This window comes from Pleurodeles waltl, chromosome 5 (assembly GCF_031143425.1).
Source record: "Pleurodeles waltl isolate 20211129_DDA chromosome 5, aPleWal1.hap1.20221129, whole genome shotgun sequence".
NCBI lineage: Eukaryota > Metazoa > Chordata > Amphibia > Caudata > Salamandridae > Pleurodeles > Pleurodeles waltl.
Window position 1 is genome coordinate 1,077,800,038 of NC_090444.1, and position 27,808 is coordinate 1,077,827,845.

At 43.7% G+C, this 27,808-nt stretch overlaps 1 protein-coding gene across 1 annotated transcript in view; it reads right to left on the bottom strand.

Moving 5' to 3' along the window:
* Positions 1-24,002, bottom strand: part of PACRG (parkin coregulated) — a 959,338-nt gene extending 935,336 nt beyond the window's left edge. The window contains exon 1 of the mRNA XM_069235296.1: positions 23,659-24,002. Coding sequence (XP_069091397.1) covers positions 23,659-23,799 — 141 coding nt within the window. The 5' untranslated portion in view covers positions 23,800-24,002. The remainder of the gene's footprint in view (positions 1-23,658) is intronic.
* Positions 24,003-27,808: the final 3,806 nt, after the last annotated feature.

A 27,808-nucleotide genomic window follows, 5' to 3' on the forward strand; every position in this document is an offset into this window, starting at 1 on the left:
TTGTAATGTGTTTTCCTTTTATAAAAAAATGAAATTGGAATTAACTCTGCATTGTAAGCACTTACTAGAAATGCTGAACTTATTATGATGGTAGAACTTTATGTTATGTCATATTTAGGGAGGCAGTTTGCCTTATTTGAGTTTTTTTGCAGAGCTAAATATTTATGAAAATTATGAATCTACTAATAAAACAACAAAAAAGCGGAGGAAACATAAGTCTCAGTCCGCTGCATTGAATTGATTTAGGAAATTAAGGGGGTCATTCTGAACCTGGCGGTCCATGACCGCCATGGCGGAGGGCGGCGGAAGCACCGCCAACAGGCTGGCGGTGCTTCCTGGGCTATTCTGACCGCGGCGGTAAAGCCACGGTCAGAAAAGGGGAACCGGCGGTTTCCCGCCGGTTTTCCCCTGGCCCAGGGAATCCACCATGGCGGCGCTGCTTGCAGCACCGCCATGGGGATTCCGACCCCCTTCCCGCCAGCCTGTTTCTGGCAGTGTCCACCGCCAGAACCAGGATGACGGGAACGGGTGCCGTGGGGCCCCTGCACTGCCCATGCCACTGGCATGGGCAGTGCAGGGGCCCCGTAACAGGGCTCCACACAGATTTTCACTGTCTGCTTTGCAGACAGTGAAAATCGCGACGGGTTCCACTGCACCAGTCGCACCCCTGCAACTCCGCCGGCTCCATTCCGAGCCGGCTTCCTCGTTGCAGGGGCTTTCCCGCTGGGCCGGCGGACGGCCTTTTGGCGGTCGCCCGCCGGCCCAGCGGGAAAGTTGGAATGACCGCCGCGGTCTTTTGACCGCGATGCGGTCATTCGGCGGTAACCGCATGGCGGGCGGCGACCGCCGCCCGCCGCGGTCAGAATGACCGCCTAAGTGTTTTTCATCCAATAAATTGAACAACATGGTTTGAATCAGCTCTTTTTGTATGGAATCACAGTAAGTCACAGCAAACTCTGGGATCATCCACACACCCGTTTTGGTGCGGTTATCAAGATTTCACATCTAGGTTTCTTGGAGTATTTGCATTCCCACAAGCAGATTAGGGTGAAAGCTCTTAAAGATTATGGGCCAGATGTATGGAGCATAGTAAAAGGTGCAAACATGCTAATGCTGTGCTTCAGACCCTTGAAATGTTTTTTAATATACTAATTACATTTCAGGAGTTTTTTCAGGGCTCTAAAATGGTAGGTTCTTTTGTAATAAAGTCAATGGATAAAGGCTGGACTTTGTTGTGCATTCCTGATTGAGAAGAATCTCCAAGGGCTTGAACTGAGCTTGCCTCCTGTTTTGAAGTCTCAGGCCCATCAAAGACTTACTCTGCCAGCACCTGGGCTCTCTGCTGAGACTTCTGCCCTGCCAAGTGGTGCCCTATCCAGTCCCTGGGCCCTGAAAGGTGAACTTGATAGAAAGAGAGCTAAAATCCACACACAAAACACCGTGCAGGGACATTTGACGCACCACCTGCAGCGCAGCAGAAAAACAATGCACCACCCGCTTTGCCGCAAAAATCGAAGCTCTAACTGAATCGTGTCTGGGAGATTGCTGTACAGCCACTGGAGAAACGATGCAACACTTGCTTGCGGCAAAAATCGAAGCTCCACCTGAATAGTGTCTGGGAGATTGCCGCATAGCCGCTGGAGAAACGATGCAACACCCGCTTGCGGCTGCTAACCACACATACCCCACGTAGCAAGGTTTTCCATCTCTGTACAGCCGGATTTCACACGCATCATCGCTGAGCGTCAAAAGTCAACGCAAGCCTGCGTGGATCTGAGGTGCCCGTCTGACAATCAACTAATCGCTATCTTGCGGGAGAGAAAAACAATGCAGCACCTACCAGACCGGAGAAGAAAATAACGCACGGTCTCACTGGCGAGTGAGAAATCGACACATCGCTGACTTTTCCGACGCACGCTCGCCCGTGCGGCTTTATTTTTGACGCAAACCCGGTACTTTGTGTAACATCAACATCCCTATTGTTTTCTATAGAGTAAGACTTATTCTTTTGAAAAATCATATTTTGACTTGTGTATGTTGGATTTCTGTCATTTTGGTCTTGTTTGATTTAGATAAATATTTACTATTTTTCTAAACTGGTGTGATGTCTATTTCATAGTGTTTTCACTGTATTACTGTGTGTGTTGGTACAAATACTTTACACATTGCTTCTGAGATAAACCGGACTACTTGTGCCAAGCTACCAAGGGGGTAAGCTGGGGTTATCCAAGTGTGTTTCCCCATTGCCTGTTTACAGAGAGTGGAACTCTCTGCAGTTGAGGTAATGTGTTTCCAAAAGATAATGCTGTTCGAACTTGTATTTATGGTTCATTATTTGAAAGCCTTCATTATTAAGTTGAGTGCTGTAAATAAATGCTTTAAGGTCACACTTCACTACTGCTGTTGGTTCCAATACAAAAAAAAAAAAACGTGTATACACATGTTTGAAAAGTGTAGGCTATGAGGCTAAGTATAATGCTCCCAGAATGCTCTCTGATTAGATGCAAATGAAGTGTCATTTAGTAAAATGTGTTGATGCATGCTAGTATTTCCCAAAAATATTTCTAATGGAAAATCAGTGTAACCATTTTCAACACGAATATGGGAAGCATGAAAATAAACAAACACTGACAAAGCCAACTGGTCTGACATATTTTTATAAGTCTTTTAGTTTCATCAATGCGTGTCTTGTTTTGACATGGCTTTTGTAACACTTTATTGTTGTGGGAGCTACCAGGCCCTCAACATTGTAACAAACACTGGCAAAAACCCACCAAAAAGTTTTTGAACTCTAAAAGCACACGTTGCCACCAGTGGCATAACAAAGACCCCGCAGCCGCCCTCCAGGGGGCCCCTTCAGCACAGCACCTGCCTTGAGTGAGTCTGGAGAGGGGGCTCCTCCATGTTCTTTGCAAAGGGGCACCCTCCAGTTTCGTTATGTCACTGATTGCCACTGTAGTTCCTGACACTGAACAAAACTACTTTGTGTGCCAATATGCTCCTTGTGGAAGAGCAGAATGCGATCACTCACAGTAAAGCCAGCCGAAAGAGAGAGAAATAGAAGTTTAATAAAAACAAAATGTCTTTGTTAACACCAGACCTAATTAGGGACCAAGACCCACATGTAGGTAGCTTTTTGCATGTCGCAAACAGCGACTTTCGCTGTTTGCGACGTGCAAAAAGCACATTGCGATGCACAAACCCAGTTTTGCGATTCAGTAACCTGGTTACCGAATCGCAAAACGGGTTTGCGACTTGCAATTAGGAAGGGGTGTTCCCTTCTTAATTGCGACTCGCAGTGCAATATAGGATTGTTTTGTGACCGCGGGTGCAAACCAATCGCAGTTTGCACCCATTTCAAATGGGTGCTAACACTTTCGCAAAAGGGAAGGGGTCCCCATGGGACCCCTTCCTCATTGTGAATGTCACTGTAAACATTTATTCAGAGCAGGCAGTGGTCCTGCGGACCACTGCCTGCTCTGAAAAAATTAAACGAAAACGTTTCATTTTTCGTTTTTGTAATGCATCTCGTTTTCCTCAGACATGGCCAGCATCCCTGTGAGGGCCACTATTCGCAAGGGGGTCGCAAATTGCGACCCACCTCATGATTATTCACTAGGTGGGCATTTGCGAAGCCCTTGCGAATCACAGATGGTGTCGGGGACACCATCCTACATTCGGATTTGCGAGTTGCAAATTGCGAGTCGCTCTGACTCGCAATTTGCGAGTCGCAAATCTGAACCTACCTACACGTGGCCCCAAATTCTTAAAGAAAGTCACAAAAGTGCACCCATGGTATATGTCGTACCCCTATAAAATATTTGTGAACTGTATTTTAGCGTGGGTAAATATGCATGTGTAGATTTGCTCATGTGAAAATCTATTGAGCATTTGCAAGTTCATTTTCCCTCCAGCCACTTTCTTCCCAACCCTGGAAGAAGTTCTAATTCTGCCATTGTCTGGAGTAAATGTCCAGCCTTTCTTATTATGGGAAAATATTAAAGAGAAGCTGGTGAAAATCTTTACAACATGCAGGTTAGTAGGTTTGCAAACTCAAAGGCATTCCAGCCCTGGAACTATTGCTTACTGCTTCCTCCAGCCCCAGTATGCAGATCTGCAGAAAGGTGGCAAAATAAGGAAATTGCTACAGTAGGGATTGAAACTGCAAGTATTCAAGCCCTACTATGGTAGTAGCCCTGGCATAATCAGAGAGGCTATTATCAGAGCTCTTACATAATGAGATTGCTGCCATAATTTGTCGCCACACTACATGGCACCAAAGGGACAAGTAGATCTTTTTACAGGACAAGTAGATTTGAGAAGCAACCTGTCCCCTGGACAAGTAGATATTTTAATAAATTCCACACCCCTGCATTTGTCCAACGTGTTGTCGATCAGAAAATTACTTTGTGTTTGATCCTTGATTGACAAAATGCTGGACATACTGTGTCATTATTATGTGACAAAATCTCATAAGTGACTGAAAATTAAAACACAAGATGGACCATGGTCTTTATTACAATAGAACCTATGTTGTTTAGCCCCAAGGAAGTTCCTCACTCAAAGGAACGAAACACATTACCTGTTTTTATATGTTTTGAGAAGTTGATGATCAATAAAAGCAGATCTTTGGACATTTGAATTTCTATTCTTATTGAACTTTGTAGTGTGCTCTCTCTGAAAGAGACTGATGAACTGTATCTGCACTTAGCTGCGTCAGTGCCCATAGCAGATGAATATTCAGGACTAATCAGTGATGTGTTGGGTCCTCTTTATGCCATAATTGTTTATTTTCTGTGTCCCACGTTTTAGTAGTTGGTAAACAGTTGCAAACTGTTAAAATGGGATTGCGTTCCCATACCAAATCTGTACGTGGAAGGGAGGTGTTGAGGGCTTCCATGCGCATATGTCTGAAAAGCAGAATGGAAACTAATTCTGAACCAGGTAGTAGGCGCCATGAGAGTGGCAAGAGTAGATAAGAGGGCTGCCTGGAAAGGATATTTATTGATTCAGGACAATTACAAACTATATTTCAATTCTGTGTGTGAGCTGAAGGGTGCTATCAACCAGAATTATGGCTGTTTCCGAGCCGAATGCTGGTTGTAAGCCTCGATTTGAGTTGAACGCTACAAGCAGCAGTGTAAAATGTGTACTTTATATTGCAAAGTACTATTACAATTTAGCAAAGGTGAGCATTTAGAAGAATATGCAGGTTCCCAGGATCTCAAGTGACTTTTTATGCAACTACACAATAAAGTCTCGATATATAGCAGCAGCAAACTGGTTAGAGTGTAACATTTCTCTGGGGAAATATTTCTCAGTAGCTAGTCTCCCGTAAACGAAATATTACATGACACTGTGTAATGCACAATTTCAAAAAATCTGAAATGTCTTGAAATTCGGGAATTGTGTGAATTTCACAAGTATAAACATATATTTTGTCCAAGCTAAATAAGGACGCGGTGGTAAATGTTTCCTTGGGGTGAAGAGCCGTATGTACATTTCTGATGCACTACATTCAAGGGGAAGGCTTGCACTGTGATGGCAAACATTACAAACCGATGCTACGACTCCATATGGTAGCAACGTTAACAAGCATTTACAATGCAACGGGTCTCGCGTTTGCTCATGTTAGAGCTGATCGCGTTGTAAACTCCTAACCCGACTTTTCACCTATCGGTCAAAAGTGCATTTATGTACATAACCCGAAAAAGTGAAATTAACTATGTAAAGCGCTCGACTTCTGCCAAGCGCGATCGCGCTTGTAAATTAGAGAAAAAGAAGTCCACGAGCCCGAACAGCGAGCCTCGCATGTTTTCTGTACTTGGTCGCTGCACTCGAGGAGGGCTAGCCACCAGAAATGGCATGACGTATGCGTGCCTTCGACTAATGAAAGCAAGCAGATTTTATTATGCAAGCCTACGAACCAATAAAAAACACTGATGTGAAGTTGACAGGGCTCTGAGCCCTTTTCTAAATACAAAAGCGTCTCGCTGCGATATGCATGAGAGAGCGCATGCAACGCAGGCTCGACCCTAAAAATGGCCAACAGCTGTGCCTTTATCAGACATTTACTGAAATCACAGGTACATTCATTCACACAAAGAAGCAGGCACAGAAGTATGTGAAATGTTTCACAAACACTAATTAAACCTAGCATTTAGAACAATTCCAAAACCTATCCTAAGAAAGCACACAGAAGAAATTACAGGAATCGGAAGAAGGGGAAAAGTAGGATAAATATTAATCCTTCCAGATGGGATGGGTCACACACCCCACCTTTGAGAAAAATCTGGGTTGATATATTGACCTCAAGATTTTGCTGCGCCACAGACCATGTAACTTGTCAACAACAGCAAAAGAGATGATTGGTTGTAATCCAGGCCCAACAAAGTGTTGCCTGCCTTTTTAAGAGCCGCTATGAGGGGGAAGCTGGAGGGGTCAGACATCAGAGAATTCCAGTGAAAGCAGAAGGAAACTGACACAAACAACCCAAGCAGGCAGCATAGGAAGTGAAGACTACAAGAGGGTGTGTAGAAAAAAAAAATAGAAGAGGGTAGGAGAAGAGGAGAGTCAATCGGAGAGGGAGTGAAATGGGAAGAAAAGAGATAGAAGTCAAGAAAGGGAAGAGGGAAACTGTGGAGAGACAGGGAAGATGAAAGACAAAAGGACATGAAGTTGCGATATTGAGGTAAAGACAGTGACAGACATCCATCTAACCTTCCAGTGAATGTGATTAATTTTGTTTCCAGTGTATTTCAGGCTTCAAAAAGAGGGGTACTTGACTCTCTAAAGTAGGTCTATACAGTTAAGTGGTTGGTGTCAATAACCATAAAAAGTCACCTTGTCATATTTCGTCTCAGAGCTGGAGGTTTACATTCGATCAGTTTAAGCATTTTCAAAGGCCAATCAGTCTCTGCTGTGTGCCCCTGGAATCCCGAAAAAGGAATGGCGCCAAATATCTTGGACACAATATCAAAAGACAACATATTTTAAAGTAAGTATAGATTTTCAAAATGTAACTCCTCATACAAGTACTAATATATTTATCTTCAATATCTCGCTATTCCTAGCCTTGATAGTCATAGAGCAATCATAACTGCCTGCTGTACACTAATTGCTCATCAGAGTGTAATGGGAGTGAAGGTCTTCTGTCAAAGATCTTCTTTGGTGTGGCTGACACTTTCAGAAAGCCATGCAGGGTGAAAATCAAAATTGCCCCTGGGCAGCTGATGATGCTTCTGTGAAAACTCAGTGTCGAAAGAAACATTCTTGATAATGATTGGACTATATCGACATTCATTGGGAATGCCTAGTCCAAACCACAGGGCACACAGACTGAATGCAAGACAGTCACTTTTGAAAATACTGCATACATAGGTGAACAGGATTTTAAATTCAGGAAAGTTTTGTACCTAGAATGTCCTGCCATTCCCATAATATAAAAGAAAGATTTCAAGCCACCCCTCGCCAAAAAACAAACACAACATGACATTTTAACAAGTGAAAAACATAAAACTACCTTATGCACACATCTGCAGCTAACATTTCTGCAGTACAACGCATTAAATAGCCAATATGTCATGCTTTTAGTTCACTATACTCCGGATTATTTAACATTTTCCATCATTAAAATCAGAGTCAGAGTAGAAGAAGAAGAAGAAACTTTATTCGGTATGAAAAAATTCATCCATTACAGCAAAATAATCAACCAATAAATTATTAAAATACAGATAAAAACCATATGTAATAAAAACACCCATCATAAAAACCTCATTCATAAAAACAGAAAAAGAATAAGAAGAAATCACTCTAAAAATACTACATTTTTTCGCCAAGTAGTAGCTCCCTTCAGGAATGATCCCAGGCCCTTCCATACCAATACATCTGAGGCCATTTGCAGCCACATAAAAGCAGGACGGTATTGCACGAAACCCTTGTTCCTTAGGAGCGGTAATAAAAATCGAATTCTAAATGGTGCATAAAAGACACAAAAAAGTGTAAAATGGATCAAGGTCTGATGGGACACCCCATCACAGGGGCAGGGTCTAATGCATTTTTCCCCATACTGACCTAAAGGGAAGCACAAATTACGTCTAAGGATCCCCAAGCGAAATCGAGTTATGAGAGACCTTTCCCTCACATCCTTGATTTCTAAGAGATATCGCTCAGGATCCACCCACATCTTTAGCACAATAAAATCCCTGATCGATTTTTTCCCCAGAACCTCCCCCTCTCTCTTGGTCTCCTGGATTCTCAGAAAGTTATCCTTAGCCCATTTCTTATCATAGCTAGTCAGGTCCTCGGGATAGTCAAACAAATCAGGCCGCCCCAGGTCATGTGCCATCTTCCTTATGTGCGACAGCCAGGGAATATGCTTTACATTATCGCAGGCCAGACAATCCCTTAGGATATCCCTATTAAGAGTGGCATGTTCGTTGCTCCAAACTGAGATCTAGAGCAGAAGGGGGGCCAGCTGGGTAATGTCCTGTACATACTCAAGCTCGAGTTCCAGGTGTAGGCAAAAACCAGGAATATTTTGTCCAACACCCAGAAGCCTTCTACAAAAACGATTTTCTTCCACCATAAGGGCTCGGGTATCCCTAAACCCCCAAAGTGCCGAACCATACAGGCGGCCAGGTAGGCATTTCCGCCTATAGATTTCAAGCATGGATTTGATAGGTTTGCTGCCTACCCTAGCCGCAAAGTCAAAGGTTGCACCAACTGTTGCATGAAAAAGCACAATCCTTCTAGCAATACAGGGTTTCCAAGATCTTTTCTCATCAAAAATGACCCCTAAGTATGGAAACTCGTGGACTCTGCTAATAGCTTGATCCCCCACCCTTAGCTCCCCCACCCTACTCATAGGTTTACCGCACAACATAAAATGTGATTTCTTAAAGTTTACCTCCAGTCCCAAAGCTGACATAAAGATAACATAAGCTCTAACTAATTCTCGGAGACCGTTCATCGTGCGGGCCATAAGGACTGCGTCATCCGCATACGTCAGCACAGGGATATCAATACCCTTCACCTTCGGGACATCCCTGCAGTATTCCATCAGAAAGTCGGACAATCCATTTGTATATAGTAGGAACAAGGTTGGGGCCAAAACACACCCCTGGCGCACACCCCTTGAAAGCTTAAAAGCCTCCGAGCATTCCCCATTAGGGCCCACCCTCACATTTGCGATTGTCCCTGAATGGAGATATCGGAGAAGCTCTACAATATCCGGATCCAGCCCTGACTGAATTAGCCTTTTCTATAATAAAGACCGGTTCACTTTATCGAAAGCACAGCTAAGGTCCATAAATGCAAGATAAAGGGTACCTTTCCTAGCCTGGGTGTATTTACCGATCATCATCAGTAAATTGAGACATTGTTCTTGCGTGCCGAGGCCTTCCCTGAAGCCATACTGTTCCCGACTTAGAATATCATTCCCTATCATCCAGGCCTCCAGACGGCCTAGGATAATTCGTCCCAGAATCTTCGCAGAGGAATCCAAGAGTGATATGGGGCGATAAGACTTAGGATCATTACGATCCCCCTTTTTAAACACTGGAACTATACATGCCAGTCTCCAAGAGGCAGAGATACCCACAGTAACAGCTGCATTGAGGACATTTAGGAGAATGGGTGCCCATAACTGAGGGTTAGCTTTATACATGTCCATCGGGATCGAGTCCGGGCCCGGAGCTTTATTATTCGCGCTACTCTGTATTGCATCAATAACCTCCTGTAGTGAAAACCTGATTGCTAGGTTAGGAGCCGCATCATACACGCTCTCCCGAATATTTCTTAGGGGGGTACCATCAAATATTCCACAGAAATGAGTTACCCAGGCCCCCGGGGCGATATTACAGCCAAGGCCCTCAGAGGTTTTTGTTTCAAAGGAGCTTTTATTTACCACCTTCCAAAACAGGCCAGGGTCCTTCAAAGCTGTAGCACGCTCTAACTCTTCCCAAGCTTTATCTTTATATTTTAGCTTACTATCCCTCAGGGCCCTTTTATACCTCATTCTAGCTTCTTTAACGAGAGCCCAGTCTCTAGGGTGAGTCTTGGTAGCCATCTTTAAATTTACCCTTGCATCATAGCAGGCTTTGTCGTACCAGCCACATTTGCGTTTGCTAGGGTGGCTGCCAACTGGAAAGAGGCAGTTACTGACTGCTGCATTTACTACTGTTATCGCATCTATAACAGTCGTGGGATTTGGCGCTTCTGTAAGGAGTATTTCCATAAATAGGTGTAAGTTTTCCCCCACAACCCTTTCTACTACTTTTTGAGAGTCTACTTGCTTCCACCCAAGCCTCCTACCCTGATCCCTTGTCTCCACCATTACAGGCCTACCTCGTCCCCGTAAGCGTAGGACCCCAGGGAGTTTAAAGGATAGTATAAGGGGATTATGATCGCTAAAGCACTCGCCTAACACTTTACCCCCAATCACCAAGCCTCTCATAGGAGGAGAGACAAAAATATAATCAATGGTGGATCCAGACCCTCTTCCCACATAGGTTGGAAGTTGATGGGTGCCTACTGCTTCAATATCATAGAAATTTAAGAGGCCCAACTTCCTGAGTTCCTTTAATAGATCTCTGCCTCTAGGGTCCTGCAGACCATGCGCTGAGTAGTCCTCGCGGTCAGGAATAAAGGGATTAACCACAGTGCTTACCCTGCCCAACTTGGCATTAAAGTCACCCGAGATGATGGCACGAAATTCCAATCCCACCTTCTCCATTCTATATTTCATAACCTTGAGAACGGAGAACAAGGCCCCAATTTGGCACCCCACAACCCACACAGCATTATAAAAGTTGACCAGTAATATATTAAAATGATTAGAGAAGAGTACCCAAACCAGCAATATACCTTGATGGTTGCAGTGGATTTGAAAGGCACCCACTATCTTTGAGAGGCGAATTAGGGTAACCAGGCCACCTTTTGAGCGACCGCCAAGAGACTGCACAGCTGGAATTGCATATCTGTCATACCCATCCCACACAGACAGACCCTCCGACCAGGTTTCCTGAAGCATGATGACATCATAATTAGCCACACACCCAACCCAAGCTTGGTCCGATAGCTTAGCATCATAGCCCGCAATGTTCCATGAGATAAGATTACACTGTGTGAGCACCTCTTCTTGTACAGCCAGCGCCTCGGCGCATTGTCAATCCACCCCCTCCAGGGATAGGTTGCTGTTGGTTCTTCTGCTATTTTCCTGCCGGCTAATCTGTCCCAGGGGGAGATTCCTCCCAGAACCAAGAGACACCCCAGTACTCAGACGCATGTGATCGTAGAAATAGCCCAAAGGGACCATACCCATTTTACTTTCTCTACACACAGGAGGGCGGAAGCTAGAAAGAAGCCTTTTAGTCAGGGCAGGATATCTGACGTTTATGATAATACAGTCATCATTTCCCACCTTATTTTTAGGACCAACACAGCCAATTCTTCTGGCAAACAGAATATCCTTGAAGTCTTTACATGAAAAATCACAATTGTTACTCAGCCAGTGGCCAACCTTATTTATGAGTTGGTTGGTAGACTCAGTTGTCCCAGAAACAAGAGCAGGCACATTCGTCAGGACTACGACATAGGGGGCACATGCTGGGGGGAGATCCAAGCAAGCTGAGGAGGGCCTGGCCATTGTGGGTTCAAAATACCGATTTCAGACAGCAGTTGACCACCCCCTTTGGCTGTTACAGAAACCGTCTCAGGCTGCCTCCTGCAGCTAAACATATTGACGGTCCCCTCTAGCCTTACTGAAGAAGGAGCAGTCTCAACACAGGCACCCTGACCCCCTGAATTTACTGGATTCACCAATAGGCAAGGTGATTTACCCATGGGCCCCAAAGGTCCTGCAGCTACCTCTGGAAGGAACATCTCCTCCCTGGCGCAGGGATGCTTAGTTGGAGCCATACCATGTCCTCCTTGGCTACCATGCGCACAGATCAGGGATACTGTTTTTTCTATGGCTGATAGTTTTGCCACCACGGGAGCCAAAATCTCCTGTATAATTTCTCGAAATTTGGTCAGTATACCAGTTGCATCACACCCCAGATGCTGGCCAGGTGCAAGGTCGCTGCTCACATCCTTGGGGTGCTCCAGGAGAGGTGTTTTCGTCTTGGGTATCAGTTTTTTTAGGGCTTTCTTTTTCCTTGGAGGGGGACTACATTTTTCCATGGGACAGGCCGGGGGAGAAGATATTAAAAGTCTTTTACTTCTTCTAGAGGGGCCAAGCCCCCCAGAATCCACTGTTGACTCCATTATCCCAGCCTGGACAGGCTTAGCATCAGCCATACCAGCACCTTGCCCCCCCCCGGGTAATCCACCTCCACCGCCACAGCCTCACAAGAACCATTTTCTATTGAGGCGTGGTGCCAATCCTCTAATTCCATGGATAGCCTCCTCTCAGCCAAATCAATCTCCTTTGTAACAACCCCGACTGCTCTTGCAAGAAAGGAGTCTAAAGTGGTGGTACCACAACCCTGTCTGCTACTGCCTCCACCACCCCCCAGAGGACCAGATGAAAGTCCTTTTTTCCTGCCCATTTTCACAATAGTCAGACAAGCAACAGGCAAGACAGACTGATTTAGACTAATTAGGCTTTTTAGAAGACCACTAAAAACAGAGAGGAGGACTTCAGGTTACACGTCGGGGGGTAAATAGATTTAAACAGTCACTCCTTGCTGAGAACGGAAGAGGGGTGGCCCAGCCCAGCCTCTTACGGGCGATGACGGGTGCAGGACGGGTGCAGGACGGGTGCAGGACGGGTGCAGGACAGGCCCGGGCGCGACCCGCTACGGCAGGAGTTCGAAGTTTTTTTTAAAGGGCTCCTGCCCCCGGGTAACTAGTGACGCCTTCCTTTGCAGCCAATGCGCTACCTGCGACGGCGGGAGCGCGAAGTTCTTTTTAAAGGGCTCCTGCCCCCTGGTAACTAGTGACGCCTTCCTTTGCAGCCAATGCGCTACCCGCGACGACGGGAGCGCAAAGTTCTTTTTAAAGGGCTCCTGCCCCCTGGTAACTAGTGACGCCTTCCTTTGCAGCCAATGCGCTACCCGCGACGGCGGGAGCGCGAAGTTCTTTTTAAAGGGCTCCTGCCCCCTGGTAACGCCTTCCTTTGTAGCCAATGCGCTACCCGCGACGGCGGGAGCGCGAAGTTCTTTTTAAAGGGCTCCTGCCCCCGGGTAACTAGTGACGCCTTCCTTTGCAGCCAATGCGCTACCTGCGACGGCGGGAGCGCGAAGTTCTTTTTAAAGGGCTCCTGCCCCCTGGTAACGCCTTTCTTTGCAGCCAATGCGCTACCCGCGACGGCGGGAGCGCGAAGTTCTTTTTAAAGGGCTCCTGCCCCCTGGTAACTAGTGACGCCTTCCTTTGCAGCCAATGCTGACAGAGTCAGAGTAATATTTTGCAAATTACAAGCACAGACCCATGACTCCCATGTGAGGAAGCCACCATTAAATATCTGGGAATTAAGCCAGGATGATTCAATGTAGGTCCAGGATGTTTGGACACATTCCAGTATTCCAAAACATCCATATAAGATACATCTACATTAATAAATCTAAAATACATATAATTCACAAGGTCAATGGTTATACTGAAAATCTGGTGTGGATCAAGCTCCGCTGGATTTACATTGAAAACTTGTGAATTACATGCTAATGCCTTTACAACCCTCTGGCATGTCCCTTATCAATGAGTGTAAATTAAAATGCACTTTTATGCTGGACTGAAAAACAAATGAAAAGTATACTTTAAAAGGTTTAATGCAGATTTCCTACTGGTTTATTCTGAACCTCACTTTAATCCCCAAAAACTAAAATACCCTTTTCTATGGATTCTAGAAAATCGATGCATTGTTAATGCATTTACTTATTATAGATTGTAGCGCTATATACAAACGGAGCAATGAAATGAACTCAATTGTACCCAAAGTAGATCCTTTCTTGAAGAAGCCCACCTGGTATCCAGAGAAAAGGTGACTAGAATTATGAGTAATGCAAACATTCAACTGACTGTAGTCAAGTTCTTTATTCCACTTACAGCTTTCCAGCCTTAGCTTGTGTCCTACTTTTTTTTTTTTAACACACTGAACTAAAAAGAAAATATGAACAATTGAGAACTGACAGTTTCATCACCTATAACGCAACGTAAGAGTTAACATTGTGTTTTCATACCACGGCTCCATGACAACTAAAAGCACACAGAGATATGACTCAAAAGAGCCAGAATAGCTGTGCTCACTTCAAAAGACTAGTTGGATCTTCACAAAGCACATTTTGCAAGGAGGTCTCCAGGCTCCTTCTTTGGCACAAACACAATGTAGGAGGTTTCTCTCTGGATATTTTTCCGGGTCCGACCCTGGACACAGATTAATGTGCTGACAGAATGGACGGGTCACTGCAATGTTACATTCTTGTTTACATTCAAAATAGATTATTAACTAGTTTATAATTAAATAATAAATATGTACTAGTCATATTTTTACTATCAATTTAAATGTGTATTTTTAACTATTTTAAATAATCTATTTTAAATGATTTCCTATGGGTTTTTATTTTAAATCTGTAGCTCTAATATTTTCTATGAGATGAGATTTGCAATACCAATGATTGACCATGTGCAGTACTGGATTTACTACAAAAAAAAAGTGTAAATTACTACGAAAGTGCAGTTTGTGAATACCAAAAAGTGGTAGGCTTACTAAAAAGTGTTGTTTGTGAATCAGGCCCTATGCGTTTACTGCTATTACACACAGAAATACAAATAAATGCAAAACAAGTATTTGAAAAATGTTTCTAAAAACAAAGAAAAGGTTGTACATTTCCAGAGTACTAGTAACTGAAAGAGTGAATAGCTGGAATAGATTAGTCATCTTTAATAATGTAGTCCATAGTCTATGTAAGTGAATAATCTGGTAGTACTTTTCTGCATTCATGTAGGGTAGTGCACCAAAACTTCCATTACTTGTAGATTCTGATCACTTATTTAAAGGTCATGATAACAATGAAATAAGCACTCTAGGGCCAAACAAGGACCAAAAGCAGCCCTGTCAAAAAAAAAAAAAAAAAAAAAATGGTAATTCTACACTGATTGACACCTACGCGTAAGATGTGATAGCTATTTGGTACTCTTGACCCACTTGAAAAAATTGGCAAAACAAATTCCTATGCAGGGAGAAATAATAGTTGTAAATAGTCTATTTCCAACACATCTCCTCTGCTGTCCTAATTAATATTTCATCAAACTTTCTGAGCCTAAATAAAAAATACAATCAGTATTTATGCTGCAACATAACCGGGTGCTGTCATCATGTGTTGGACTACGTCCAAAACACTTGAGTGTTGCTCAATTATTGCAAGGTGCTAACAATGACAAGTTAGGGTTCTGCTGAAATATTCCAGAGTGAAGATAATAATATGATGGTCAGTGGTTCACACTTCCCAGTTTCCCTGTGAAATATGTCAGAGTTAGGGTGAATGCTCCCTTGCTTCATTGGTGATCACTAATGTTCAGATATGCCTGTTACTCAGTGATAGTGGTTTAGCAACTTTGTGTAAGAAGAGAATATGTGGAGGCAGTTAATTATGCACAATACCGGGGCTGTTGCTTAGGTGGAGGTAGCTCATTTGTGCATTAAGTGTTACCCAGAAGGATACGTACTACGTACCCCAGAACTGGAAGTACCTAAATGCTGGTTACAGGCATTCCGTTCCAATTGGCAGAAAGGATCTATTGGGGGAGAGTTGTGTGGGGGGTGAAATACAGCATATCCTGTCCAGCCTATTCACAAATACTAGATTATCACAATTTCGGTCACAAAGTAATGCCCTATAAAATGTAGTTGATCATACTCCTCTGATATACAGCCAAGTAAGAAAAACAAAGATTATCCAAAATAAATATTTCTGATTCTCTAAAAGAAGACTGAATACTTCCTTACCAAGCTACTACAGTAAAGGTTAGATAAATAAATCTTTGTGGCCATCATGTAGGTATGAAAGGAGGACCAGGTTAAAAAAAAAAAAAAAAAAAAAACACACACCACATACATAGACAGACAATGTTTAGCTGAACACCAATGCACCCTAGATTGCCATAGCTTTTGTCGGTGCTATCTCTTAGATAATATGCATGACACCCGTATAACACATTGTGTGGTGAGGGACAGTGTAAATTAGAAAAACATGAAGGTATATTAAAATATTGAATTGCACTACAGAAAAGCAAACATGTTATCAGGTTGAAATAATCAGTTATAAGGTTTAGGAATCAATTGCCACAAAAGACTCTTCAGCATTTAAGATAGGTGCAGCAATAAGCAAAATCTGAAAAATAGACCAAGTCCAAAGTGTGCAGCAAATCCACAGGGAATTTGAAGCATTCCTAGTAGGGACTCAACCAGATCTGGCTCATCTCTAAATTCACGAGTTTTTGTAGCACATTTCACCGTAGAAAGTAATAAGAAATGCACTGTCGATATGGTTTGAGCAAATCTATCAACAGTGCAACAAATCACTTTTCAACATTTTAAAACGCCATATAATTCCACCATCTCAGCACTATCCTGTTTTATGAATAATTAATTGCCCCTTCTGAAGTAATGTCATCGGAGGTGTCTAAACAAAATAGTTGCATGAACAATGAAAATAATTTTAAGTAAATGCAATACAGTGTGCAAGCAGGAACAGCCTTGAAAAGTATCTAAAAGGCTTCCTCTGGAGTTCTTCAAGACCAACATTCAAACAAAATAAGCAGTGCACATATTGCTATGTGCAGTATCAATGAGAAATATAAACACACAGTGAATATTATGAAACAGCAGACATGTTATTTCAAAATGGAGTCAAGGCCTAGTTGGGGCCTAATTAGCATAGGCCAGAAAAGTATAGTTCTAAACATCACAACAATTTGTTTCAATCACAAATTACTAATTTTAACAAGTAAATATAATTCTCTTCAGATAATAACTAACATTTTTCAGGTATATGAGCATGGAGACTCACATGTGATTAATTGCGTAACCTTTGTCTGCCAATGCAGCTTGTGACAGAAAATGGGAACATTCGAAAGGCTAAACAGAATGTCTGGGGACTTCAGAACATGGATGGACACAACAACAATACTGGACCTGCAAGAATGTAACAAAGTACGAATATAGGTCCATGGGAGCAGAGAAAATTTCAGTGACCAGAAGTTGAGGAACTCATGCAGTGCAGACCATTGCGGTGTGGATCCATGAGGGCCACTCATTTTCCTCTTTGCCACACCACCATGTTAGACTCCTCTACTCAACAAAACCTTAAATAGGGACACAGGACTGTCCCACTACAAGTTCTAAGGTGTGAGGTAGCTAAGTGAGGCACTACATTCTTCATATTGGATTGTTTCAGATGCAAAGGGCTATATGCTCAGACACTGCAAAGCAGAAAGACTCAAAGACCCTGTGCTGTCTCCCGAACACAAAGAGGTCAAGACTTAGGGAGCCAAGGCATCCTTCAAGATGATAGTAATTAAAAAAAAGTCTATACACTGGGATCACTGAATTAGACAACCAAGTGGGTCTATCTGGTTAGAGTCTAGCTCAGGGCACACTCCAGTGCTACTTTTGTCTGCAGTGAGTGAACGTTGAGGGGATCTAGATGCTGCAGCAACAATTTAACTCCAGAAGCAATAATCCAGTTTAACTGATGAACTGCACTGGAGTACTGCTCACAAAAGACAAAACACATTTTTAAGACATGATAATGTTTGTTTCACACAATTCAAGGATGTTTAATGTGTTCCGTAGTAAAACTAATGTCTGTCCCTCACAGGATTTCAACCTTCTCACTCAGGCAACTATGAAAAATGAATCTGTTTAACTTCTTCATGAACTAATTAGGAAATTTGCCAAATTCTGTGATCTGGCATACATACCGATGTTCTCAATGGTATTCTGATGCTCCATTGTACTACGTGGTTTGTAAGCATCAATACATTTGTTGACCCTCTCATAGAAAACCTTTACATAGAATAAAAAAGTAGCATGCAAAAATATTGATCAATAGCTTCAGAGTCAAGTCCTTTCTACTCTTGCGAATTTCTCTAGCGAGATTTACCATAAAAATCAACACATCAAGAAAGTAGACCAGTCAGTGAGAGCCTCTAATAAAGTTACAATCTTCCTGTTGCGTTTGACAGTAAATGTCCTAGAAAGGAATATACTTTAGTTCCTCTGTTGATCAGGCTAACAGTTTTCATTACCTTTTCTTGAACCAGGGCCCAGCTTATAGCATGGGAAACTGGCAGCAATTACAGTATTTACCAGGGAGACGGGGTGAGCAGAGTGGAGGGGAAAAAAGCCACTGAACACCTTTCGACACAACCTCATCCAGGCAGGCAGCATTAGGCGAACTCCCAAGGCTGGTTTAAAATGAGGGCAATTATTACCCATTGGTGGTGTCCAATAACTGTTGTTAATTACCCTCTCTGCAATTATGGGCCCTAAACCATAGGTAAATGTACATACACAGTTGATATTCCCCTGCCACTAATGGCAACAAGGCTACGAGCACTGCTCTCTCCCAACCGTTCCCCACCCAAAACAAAGGGGCAGGATTAACCATAACTGTTGAGAAGCTCCTGAAGAATGCCTCCTCAGTCCAGCAGTGCTCATCTTTTCTTTCACTTTTTACCAAAGCTCAAGTTTCAGTGTCCTGCAGCTCATCATCTAGCCTCACCAAAGAGAAAGCCCAAAGGGACACACAAAAGTAAGGGAAAAACAGTCATGCTTGTCTCTTTTTTTTCGGACTGCTCTTTGGCGATTGTACTCATATTCTCCATCAGCAAGATAAAGGACGGAAGAGCCCCACACAGGAACGCATAGAAAAAAATTAAAAGGAAGTCAGTGGATCGCAACAGGATTCCTAGGCAGAGAGAAGAAGAGGAGCAGAGCTCCAAGACTAAGTGCACTCACTGTGTGGAAGTACATTTCTGAGCTGAAGGGTATGCTGGGAAAGAGTTTTCAGGAGATAGTACAGCTGGAGTATGGTAGAGGGTCCGACTGGAAGCTGGCAGCCAGGGGAGCAGTACCTATAGCCAGCAAAGGGAGCATGCTAATTGATCAGCTTTCAACTGGATTTCTAATATTAGTTATAGTACTCTATGTCCTTATATTGATATTGTGTAATGATTTGAAAAACTTTTTTTCAATAAAAATCAAGTAATCACACAACTACCGGAATTCAAGATAGGTATGGAGAATATAGGAAAGTGGCGCTAATCCTTCTATACCATACTCTCTCTATGGCTTACCAGTAGGATTTTTAGTTTGATTTTACTCCCAATTTGACCTTGACTCAGGCCCCAATCTGGACAAACCTCAACTGTTGCTTCTGTTGAGGGATCATGCCTAGTGATTTTTGCCAGCATCTATGAAGTGGAAAGCATGAAAAACACAGGTAAGTGCCCTGTGGCTCAACACCTTGGGCCTTATTACGACCTTGAGGGAAGGGTCACCTCCATTACAAACAAGACGGCTACCCGTTGTCATATTATGATCCCATCATATTCCATGGAGATTGTAATATGATGGACAGGAAATCCCTCCGTCAAGGTCGTAATAAGGCTCTTTATCTATAGGCTGATTTACTGACATACACCACAATGAAACTGCAGGCAAATAATAATAGATAAGAGATCAGAATAAATGTGCTATAGGATTATACACTTTCTCAAAACCATAGCACTATTTTAACTAAGAGACTTGTAGTTTGATCTAAGAGCAGAAAATTTTGTTTTTCCATATACAACATATTCAGCCAACTGTTTGAGTGGTTATGCATGTGTGGATAGCCCCAAGTGTTAAGACATCAGTATGTAACTGGGGTGGTCTGCTTTGATCTAATGAAGGAGAATAGAGGGAGCCCTGAAAAGACTTTAACAGAATGACTAAGCACAATTTACTAAGACAGTGAGTTACAACCTAAGGAAGGATTAGAAGTCACAGCCTTGGAAGAAGGTCATAACTGCTTCTGATCTTGTGTGAGAGAAGCAACTGCCTCCAACGAAGCTTGTCACACTCTGGAACAGCCAATCAAATTTGCCTGCTGGGACTTACTTGTGAATTTTGAGCAGTAAGACATTCTTATCCATAGTTAGTGTGAACAACCAAGTATATATCTGTCATTTTATGACTGAATCCCTGATGGTTGCATTGTGGGAAAGCTCACACTCGAGACAGCAGCCCTGGATTGGTTATGGTGGCAATCTAGTGATAAAGGCAATAGGTGTGATTGGTTCAATATGAAAAGCTATGTTGAAGCACATGTCTGATCTGCTTATTATGAAAGACAGAGGCCTAGCTTAATTATTGAGAAAAGCATTTGTTAAGGCGTACAGGTCTTAGCAGTGGATTGTTAGCCCACTTCCACTGTGTAACCGGCTGTGAACAGGTATTTTGTTATATGAAATCTCACAGACTACCAGAGTAGTCAAGAGTTTTGGTGTGGGTCACCAACTCTGACAAACCCCTGGGATGGAAGTAGTTCACTGTAATAATCCTAGTTAGAAAATTTTGAGAGAGGTTGTGTACAGTTTTGCCAACTGTACAGTTGTACAGATTTGTAATTTAATAACTGTATGCATGAGAGTTGACAATGTATGCGCAATTCAGCAGACCGGTCTTAGTTATGATGTCAAGCTAAGAGTAAAGACTATAGACTTTCTTGGTTCAAAAGAAAACATGTCATATTCCATAGGTTTGAACTGCTCAATATGAAAATGTATAACAAAGCCAGTAGGTCTGTCTTAGTTATTGTGAAAAGCATGTGTTAATGGTAACAGGTGTTTAATGATTTATTTTGTACATAGTTGTCATTTAATTACATTATATCTGATGGCTGCATTATTGAAAGGTTAAAGCTCAATACAGTGGGCCAGAAATGGTTATGGTGGCAAGCCAATGGGAAAGACTATATTGCCCATTGGTTCATTGTCAAGAGTTTTCTCAAATTCCATAGGTCTTACCAGTTTATTATGAAAAGTTGACAAATGCAGTAGGTCTAATTTTTTTTGCAATGAAACACAGATGTTTAAGCCAATAGGCCTCTAAGGGTGGATTGTTACTGCACAATGTTAAAGCTTACAGATGTATTCTGTTACACAAAGTTGCACATATTACCTTTATGGGCCCTGATTGTGGTTTTGAGTAGTCCCTTTGACCAACCCTAGTGGTAGGCAATTAGCACTGTAATAGTTCCTCCTTCAGAACACCTGGCAGGTTTAGTTGCCTGCCATGATTGTGTCATTAAAAATAAATTATATATATATATATATATATATATATATATATATATATATATATATATATATATATATACACATACTTATATTCACATCGAGGGGCTTTGTGTCAGCCCTATTCTGCTATTGGTCTCTGTGAGTGTAATTTATTCTCTGCTTCAATCTCCAACAGCAAATAATGGGTCTACCACTTCCGCCATTGGTTGTCTTGCCCTGGGACTGGCAGCATTTGCCTGATCACATGTGTATATCTACCTGAAAAGCAGTTACGTTTATTTGCCAGGTATGGTGGGTTGGTTCTTTAGTTTCCAATGTTCTTATTCTATGGGGCCCATTTCAGTTCTTTTTTTCCTCCCCCTTTTTTTCCATTTTTAGTGCTTAATATAGATAATGCTAACCGGTGACTTGCTTGCCACTCATTTCATGTGCAGTGCCCAGCATCCGTCATGCAGTGGTGCAATGAAACTTGAGCCAACACGTTTTTTCTAGACATGCCAGCCATGCTGTGAATTTAGGGCAATGACAAACAACATACATTATCCTCACACAGCGCTGTCACGCTGCTGTGTTAAATTCTATTTTTAGTGCAACCGTGTCCACCCTGTTTAATAGGCAGCATGTTTTTGTTTCCACTTTTATTCTTTTAATTTATCTTGCATAACTTCTTGAGTTTGTGTGTATTGTTGCGGTTGTGTGAGTGAATGCAAGAATGAGTCAGTAGGTGGATGAACGGATACCTAAGTGCAAGGATAACTGGCAGAATGTGCGTGCAATGACTTACTGAGAAGCAAAACCCACCAATGACTGACGATGCACTTTATGTATAACCAGGCCTATTGGTATTGCCAATGCTTATTCTATGTGAGAGTACATAGTGCTACACGAGTCCAGCCATACTGTTATTCGCAATACGTTTAAAGCCTATTTTTTCCATATTTCCATACAAAAGTGGGGTATAATGTTTAAAAACATTTAACATGACCAGACGAACATAGACATCATGTGCCATAGTAAGGAGATTGGTGACATTTATCAGAGCCTTTTGTCAGACACAAAACGGAAAGAAGAACCTGGGAAATATGGTCGCTCGTTGGTATAAACCTAAACGTCATATTTCTGAAAACGTCATGAACAAGAACATTGTCAATGAACTGAGTGAAAGAGGTGATGAGAAGTCAATTGTCAGAGGAGCGCTCGGTTTGTATCTGTGCTACCCATTAACTTAAAAGGTCAAGGGATATCCAAACCAACGATGTGTTGCGGCTCTCTAGTTATGCCAACTAAGATGGACATCTTCAGGAGGTTTATATGTAGCTCGCATTGTCTTTATTGTTCTTATTCAAAAGGTGCATTTACTCCAAAAGAAGCTCCAATGGGAAAAGTGTTTCTTTTTTTTGTGATGAGCATGAAGTAGGATGCTGGTGAATTGGGTCTGTCTGTTGGTAAAACGTGACCACGTTTTTTAATAATATAATTTTAAACATGACCAGGTTTGGCTTCCGCATTTATGTTAAACCACCCAGGGGGTATTATATGATCCCCTTCTCCAGAGTAAGTCCTGTCACATACCCGTTGTGTTTTAAGCAAATTCTTTCCATTCAAGTGTCATTGTGTTGCCAGAAGTTGTCCGGCAGGTAAGCGCTTAGATTGAGCTCCATGGAAACCACAAGTAAATGTAGGCATGTGCACAAAACTACAGGTTGTGTAGCTGGAACGAGTGAGCCCTAGATAGCCTTATTTAAAGGTAGATGCGCATTGAAAAGGATCCTTAATTGAGAGCAAATGCTTCTAAACGGTCTTGCTAACTATCCGCTGGGATAGGGCACAGAAACAATCACGAACCCTATGTGTGTTTTTCGTATAAGTAATACGGCTTCAATATCTACTCTCTGGACAAAACCTGTGACATAGTCACAACTAGAGCTTTGACTATTCAACTACCCGAAGAGTCGATGGTGTGGTTTCTAGATGACTCCTTCATACTGGGACACAGTTCCCATCCTTGACTTTCTTCCAACGAATGAAACTAGCTAACAATTATTACTGTACCAAAATCCAAAGGAATGTGAATCGAATTGAACCTGTAAGGTTATATAAGAGATAGTATTCGTTTTGTAGTAGGCTAGAGTCGCCATTTCTACCTCAAGAAACAATATCAATGGTTAAGATTACCGGTCTGGGAAGGAACGAGATAAAAAAAAGAGCTGCAGATGCGGTGAACTTCACTTCTACCTCACAGCAGCGCTCCGAAAAAATGCTCAACTCCAAACCCCTTAATGCAGAGGGGCTGTTACATACTTTTAACCCACCACTGCTATTGCAGTTTGGTAGAAGAATGGATGGACTTTAGGGGAGCTGCTTTTCACTCACCACCGTATTCTTCATGAGGGCTCTAACAGTGAAAGCCTGGGGGTGCTTGCTGCTGCTGCTCGCAGCCTCCCTCCTGCAGGCGGCCTTCTCGGGGGCTGCTTTCACCTGCGGTTGTTTCTGCTGTTGTTGCTCTGCAACCATCTCTGTCCGACCACCGGCCTCGGTCTTGAGGGCTAGCAGGGTGCTGCGTTTCAGGATCCCGGTCGGGGGGTGGCAGGGTCGGATGGGCTCAGGGCCGGGGGTCGGTGCGGGGCTCCCGGGGTAGATCGCTCTGCCTTCGGCAGCGGTTACCGTCTGCTGCTCTCACCTGCGATAGCAACGCACGCCGCGCACTGACCGTTGCTAGGCTACCGGTCAACATTCTTTTAAAGCCTCCCCGCTTCCGCATTACCCCGCGGACTCCACTTCCCATCAGGCACTAGCCCTCTGGTGTGCTTGCGCGCTCTTCTGACCCCTTGATCTCCCAATGCACGTCGTCTGGGCTTTGTGTTGTCCGTTGTGAGTCCAAGTAAACAGTCTGTTGTCCCTGTTTCCCATCCCAGTGTCGCCCTGCCCTAATACATAACCACATAAGCACAAAAGGGCTGCACTACAGCTTTCAAACATTCATAACTATGTCTTAACGAAATATTGAGAATATTAATAAACATTACCAGAAATTTTGCGTGGCTACCATAGGTCCCACCATGTCCTCTGTGACAAGGTCAAGCAGTACTGTCATTTTAGCAAACAGTACGTGCACCATGGGACTTGTAGATTAAATGCAGCATTGCAGTGTGGTCTTCAAAGGTAAATCATGTTAAGTGCTGTTGATCAAACATGCCCACTTTGCTGCTGTGTAACACTAAGGTGCTCATTACAACTTTGGCGGTCTTAGCTGAAGACCGCTGTCTACACGGGTGCCAAAAGACCGCCACTGTCGGCGGTCAAGTCACAAAATGCAGACACCTATAAACAGCCAAAAATCCAACACTGTCAGCCTGACCGACAGCAGGAGAGAGGCGGTTCCACCGCCAGCACTGCCACGCCCACAACATCCGGCCGCTATATCACGACCCACAAATCAGCACAGCAATCTTTACATGGCTGTGATCCATTGGCAGTCCAAACCGCTGCGGTTAAAAACTCACCTCCAACAGAACACAATACCACATTGGAGGATACGAATACCCTGCACCTGACACACATACACTACCAACACACACCTGACCAGAATACTATATAAAACACACCCACACAGCCCCACAATAATTTGCAACCAAAAAATTACACAGTGCCAGAGAGGAGCGCACACACCGAAGACACTACACATTTACAACACAGCCGTCATCACACTGCACACGCATCACACACCCCACAACTGCACCAGCTACACAATACACACATCGCCACTGTGCACAAACACCACATACCACAAGCACACCGAAGCACACAATCCCACCCCCAAAAAACAGCACATCTGCACCCATGCACCTTACAAACCCCACCACCCATTACGCAACCACAATGTCACCACAGAACCACCCACGATTCACAGACAAGGAGTTGAGGGTCATGGTCAACGATTTGGGGCACAGGTCCAGCACACATCCATTGCCAGGAAAACAGAGTTATGGCAGAGGATCGTCGATAGGGTGAACGCAGTAGGAAACCATCCAGACAAAAGGGAGGACATCAGGAAGAGGTGGAACGGCCTATGGGGGAAGATCCGGTCCATGGCAGCATGACACCAAATTGCCATCAACAAGACTGGCGGTGGACCCTCACCTCCTCCTCCAGGGTTCTCATTGTGGGAGGATAAGGTCCTGGCCATCCTGCACCTAGAGGGCCTAATGGGACTACCAGGAGGACTGGACTCTTGTAAGTCAATAACACTCCCTGGGCACTAAGTACCCTTGCTCAGCATGTACCCCCTCCACCCTGTCACCTCCTCACTCCAACCTTACGTACATCAATCCATCCTGAAACCAATACCCTCCCTTACATGCTACACCCCCCCATTAACACCAAACCCACAAAGACCCAGCAAGTGCACGGATATCTCCCACTGTAGCAAGTACTACAGCTACCACAATGCAACACTCCCTACCCTTGTATAACTGCTAATACCAATCCATATTTGAACACCTGCAACTATATCCATGTGACCCCCTACACCTACAGGATACTTGGACTGCTCACTGGTCATGGCAATGACAGCATTCATGACCACCACCTACCATACCAAAAACACACAACTGCAACATCCATCAGACCGTAAACATTACCAGTGGTCAGGCAGCTGTCATTGGTATCACTGGTAAGCAAGTCAAGGCAATGATTGCAAACAACTCTGTGAACAACAAGTACATTACCACAATGTAACACACATCCTCTCCATCCACAGGTATCCCTACTACTGCCACCCAGCATAGGATGCCAGAGACAGACAGTTAGCCCCTGGAAGTAGGCCCAATCGAGGATGACCACTCTGGATGTCTGAAAACTGACAATTTACCTGGCCCATCTGGGATTACTGGTCAGTCCACCACCACCAGCTTCACCCTGCCCACATCTGAGTGCCCCACCCCTGTGGATCGTACAGCACAGGTAACTCCTCCTCCCCAAACCTGTGTTCCAAGAACATAACAATCAATAGTGTGCCCCACACTACAGGGACTGTAGTCTAGCCCTATCATCTAAGACGATGAAGGCCTTGGTGTCAATGGGACGGGGCACACTGAGCCAGGGGCACAGGGGGCAAGGGGCAGTGGGAGGGCAACTGTGGGTCAAGGTATGAGGTACTAACATGACATGACTGGCCAGGAGGCCATCTCCAGAGTCCTGGGAGCATATATTAGCAATCCCAGGACAGGATGGGCCAGGTACTCTCAACCTTGCAGGAGCACCAGAGGCTGCAGAGAGAATGCTATCAGGAGGCTATGCAGCAGTGGTAGGTACACAATGCCACCATGGCCCCCATTTGTGGGGTGCTCACTGAACTTACCAGCATCCTGCATGCGTCCTCCACCCACCAGCAGGCCTTTACCAGCAGCCCAATCAACACTTGTGCCATCTACATCTGCCAGAGTTACTGCAATAGAGGCCCAGCCTGAGGACCCACAGGCTAGTAGCACCCCTCCCCTTCTGCTAAGGAACACCCACGCAAACAAGATCGTCCATCCAGGCATCCTGGAAGACATGAGCCCAAAACCAAAAAGACCGACAGGAAGTGACCTCTCTCCTGAACATTCACCCTTGTGTGCCACTGAGATACCTAGTTGACTGTTCACTGCCAATACTCAATTTCCCCCTGGCCCTTGGAGACTGGACCTGTGAAAGCAATAGCTCGGCCACCCACTCTGATGCGTTCAGACCCCAAGACCCCACTCCTCAGCAAATGCACTTTGAATCACAATAAACACATGTCAACACAGTAATGGCTTATGTGTCATCATTGTCACCAATACCATTTATTGTAACAGGAAGACATTAAAATGCACACATGGGTTACTACATGTCTGACAGAGTGACAGATGTGGCAGGAATGTCCAGCAGGTGTGTCTGTACATTGTTCCTGTATTATAATTGTATGCCAAGGGTGCCAACAGTCATGTCAGGAAGCAGAGTGAAACCTCACATCTGACCTGAAAAGAGACCAATATAGGGAAAATTTCAATTATGCCTCCCAGGTAGCCCATCCGGTACATAAATAGGACATGTTTACATCCACAAGATACATTTTGTAGTGGGTAGGTCACCACATATCAACAAGGTAGGTCTGTAAGTCATACACATGCAGATCAAGTTAACCATTCCTCATAGTTGGCAACACCAACAGTACATAAACTTGTATTTTCGATAACATGTAGATACCAGGCAGCAGTTTTTGGTACAGTGTCGATGGCCAGCTGGACAGTCTTATCTTAGGATTAGCCCATATCATTGGCATCACAATTGCAGACTTAGGACAATTCAACATGGGGGAAACAATGCAGATGTCATGGTATGTCAACGGCATGTACCACATGGCTATGGCAGTAAAGCAGTCACCCCTGCCCTCATGGTATGCCTGCATCCATTCAAGATACATTACACAGAGGGATGGATGTAGTACACTCATATCCCCTGATGCAATGAACAAGGGGATACAAAATCACCAGGCAGACAA